The sequence below is a fragment of the Halyomorpha halys genome, unplaced genomic scaffold (assembly GCF_000696795.3).
Source record: "Halyomorpha halys isolate HHAL.00 unplaced genomic scaffold, Hhal_1.1 Scaffold944.1, whole genome shotgun sequence".
Classification (NCBI taxonomy): Eukaryota; Metazoa; Arthropoda; class Insecta; order Hemiptera; family Pentatomidae; genus Halyomorpha; species Halyomorpha halys.
In genome coordinates, this window is record NW_027112688.1 from 98,240 (window position 1) to 101,271 (window position 3,032).

The 3,032-nt window shown below is 34.8% G+C and overlaps 1 protein-coding gene across 1 annotated transcript in view; it reads right to left on the minus strand.

Annotated features, from left to right (window-relative positions):
• The window catches only part of LOC106687290 (uncharacterized), a 7,222-nt gene continuing 4,190 nt past the window's right edge, over nucleotides 1–3,032 (minus strand). Inside the window, exon 2 of the mRNA XM_024361762.2 lies at nucleotides 1–1,308. Coding sequence (XP_024217530.2) covers nucleotides 44–1,308 — 1,265 coding nt within the window. The 3' untranslated portion in view covers nucleotides 1–43. The remainder of the gene's footprint in view (nucleotides 1,309–3,032) is intronic.

Below are 3,032 nucleotides of genomic sequence, written 5' to 3' on the forward strand. Positions count from 1 at the left end.
AAGGTTTAGAAATCATTTACAACACAGACCATAAAATCCTAGGTTATAAATCGGTAGTGAAATAGTTTAGAAAGTTGGTCACTGTTTGTATTATCCTTCGATTGAACTCTTTGTGCTTCTTCATTGCCTCTAGGATGTATTCCGTCCTCTCCACTTCAAAGTACTCCTTGTATTTTTTATCGGAGGACATCACATCTTTTATTATGAAGTCCGGAACCAGGACGAATATAGAAAATATACAGGCCTGAGCTAACCCTAATGGCAGCATATCTTTGAGCATGTTTGTGAAGTCCTGCCAGCTTATAATGTCCTCGACGTCGATTCCCGCAGATCGCAGTGTCTTAGCAAGGACATCGTAGTAGAGCCTCATGAGGTGGCCCAAGTGCTTATCTCTCATATCTGTCTCCGTGCAGCAGTGCAAGAATAGGAGGATGTCGTATCCTGGGGGCTTGTAAGTCGCAAGCTGGAAGTCGAATATACAAGCTTCTGCTACATTCCCTTGTTCGTCATTTCGGAACATTATATTGTTAGCCCAGAGATCGCCGTGCGTCAAAACGTTAGGGTATACCTCGGAACTCTTCATTTCGTCGAAGACGTTGTCCAAGTAGTGGAAGGCTTTTTTGACCACTTCTAATGGCACATGAGTCACGTATTCTTCTACGACCCTCTTAATACTCCTGATTGAAGCCAAGACCACATTCCTTCCGACGTAGTTCTCCCTTTTCGTTGCAAACATTTCAGTCATGATTACCGGTACTATCTCAGACATTTTCCGCTCCACCCACTTCTCCGTGATGAAGGATAGCGCGTGAAACTTCGCCAGAGCTTCCAACGTCTTTTTGCAGTGCTCTAGGTCGAAGGTCTCGTAAAGTGGTCTGTTCCTGAAACCCTTCTTTGCTATGTCTTCCATGACCATTATTTCGTTTGATCTTGCCAAGTAGCACGCTGGGATTGTATTATCTTTGAGAAAGTCGCTATATTTGTACAATACCTCGTTGAAGAGGATCACTTCTCGACTGAAGCTTTCTAGATCCAAAACAGTTTGCCTGTGATATTGGGAAACCGGAAGAACCTTGATGAAGACGTGGAGTTCGCCTTCTCCTTGGCAAGTCTTGAACTTGATCCTTGCCTTGTTTTGGGCACTCAGGTATCCTCCCGAGATATCGCTGTTGTCGGCCGCCCCGCAGGAGATGATCTGGAAATCGTCGGACTTGAGATAGTTCCGGACTACCTCTCGCACATCTTCACTCGGCAGTATCATTTCCTCAGCCTTCCTGACCAATACTGCCCCTGCTTCGCTCTTAGTCCCTTATAAATCACCGTTATCTATCAACGGACCTGATAAAGGCAAGTTTACTCAGACTTTGTTATTTCTCATTATAAACAGTTATATTTCACAGTGCCAGGTATCGTTTGATGATATTTGTTTAATATTATGTAATATTTATTCAGTTCTATGGTTATATTAGTATATTTCATTCGTTTGGTATTGTACGGCCAATTGTAAAAGAATTCTCCAACCTTTAATGGTATATTTGACTTTGACCTTATTTGTTTATCTGAACGTATATGCAACTAAGGAAGGATAAGTGAATACATTAAATTTTGAAATATACAAATTCTCTTTTAGTCATCCAATAAAATTATTTTTCTTATTAGTTATAACTAATAACAATGTATGTTATAACATACATATTGTCTCAACACTTCTTTATTATTTTTACAATCCTACGTTTCAGCCATTCCGGCCATTTTCAAGTATCTATCAATTAAAAACTTTTTAATTGCATTTCATTCATTATAAATTAATTCTAAAAACATGTGAAAAATTAAATTTCCTACCTTATTCACACTTATCACAGCCAAATATTGCTTATCAAATTATTGCAGGCCATTATGCCTTTGTCCATTTTTATCATTATTTAACTACCTATAAAACTTCGTTAATTAGGAAACAATATGCACTTATAAATTAATTTCCATCATAATGTGCTAAATTACCTATTATTTTCAAACTTAATCTTATTATAATAATTGGTGTACAATTTCTATTTCACGTAATATCTAAATAAACACTGTTGTTGAGTAACCTACCTGAACATCCCAGGTTTGTCATATCCTCATTATATCTTTAAATTTATTCAAGTTTATTTATTCATTCATATTAGTATTGAAAACCTATCAAAATTAATTACATATTATTTATATTAACAAATCAAAAAGAAGAACATTGAAATGTCAGCATAATACTAGATCAAATTTTTTGTATTTGATTTGAAATTAACAGTATAATTGATATATTCTGATACAAAAATATCCTCCAACATTTAACTTTTGAAGATATTATCTTCTTTATACAAAACCTTTGTATTTTTAAAATCAAAATTATGCTTATCATTTTTGTTTTGGCTATTTTTAAGTTCTGCTGAGAGAAAACTATTTTTCCTAGCATCCAGACAAGCGTACATAGTCCTTTGATTGTCACATCGTTTCCTTTTCTTCCACGTATCCTCTACCTCTCTAAATTTCCATGTTATTCACTTTTTCATAACTTCCCTATTTAACCGAATCTGACATATCTTCTTACTTATCTTATAATGCTACCCTTCCATTGTTTTATTTATTTAAAATATCATCTGTATGAAGTATGCCTTCAACTTAATTGCCAGATACACATCACTTTTGGTTGGCTGGTTGGGTTTGAGTGGACTGTAAATAAATGAAAAATGAAACATGATTGAATGATAACCAAACTCTATTATATGAATTACAAGTGGTGTAGGGGTTGGCCGAAAGAAACATTTATGTAAAATAAATAATTTAAATTCTATCCATTATAGTCTCAAATAGGAATTTCACTAATGAAATACAGAGGAAAATTGACAAAAATGTAGTTATAATAAATAAGTTTAAATGCTTGAACTGAGTGGAGGAAGGTTACAAGCATTGTTGTGATAAAAGTTTAAGGAATAGTGTCTGTGATAATATGATTTTGATTTTGTTTTATGTGAATATTGACTAATTAGGTAATT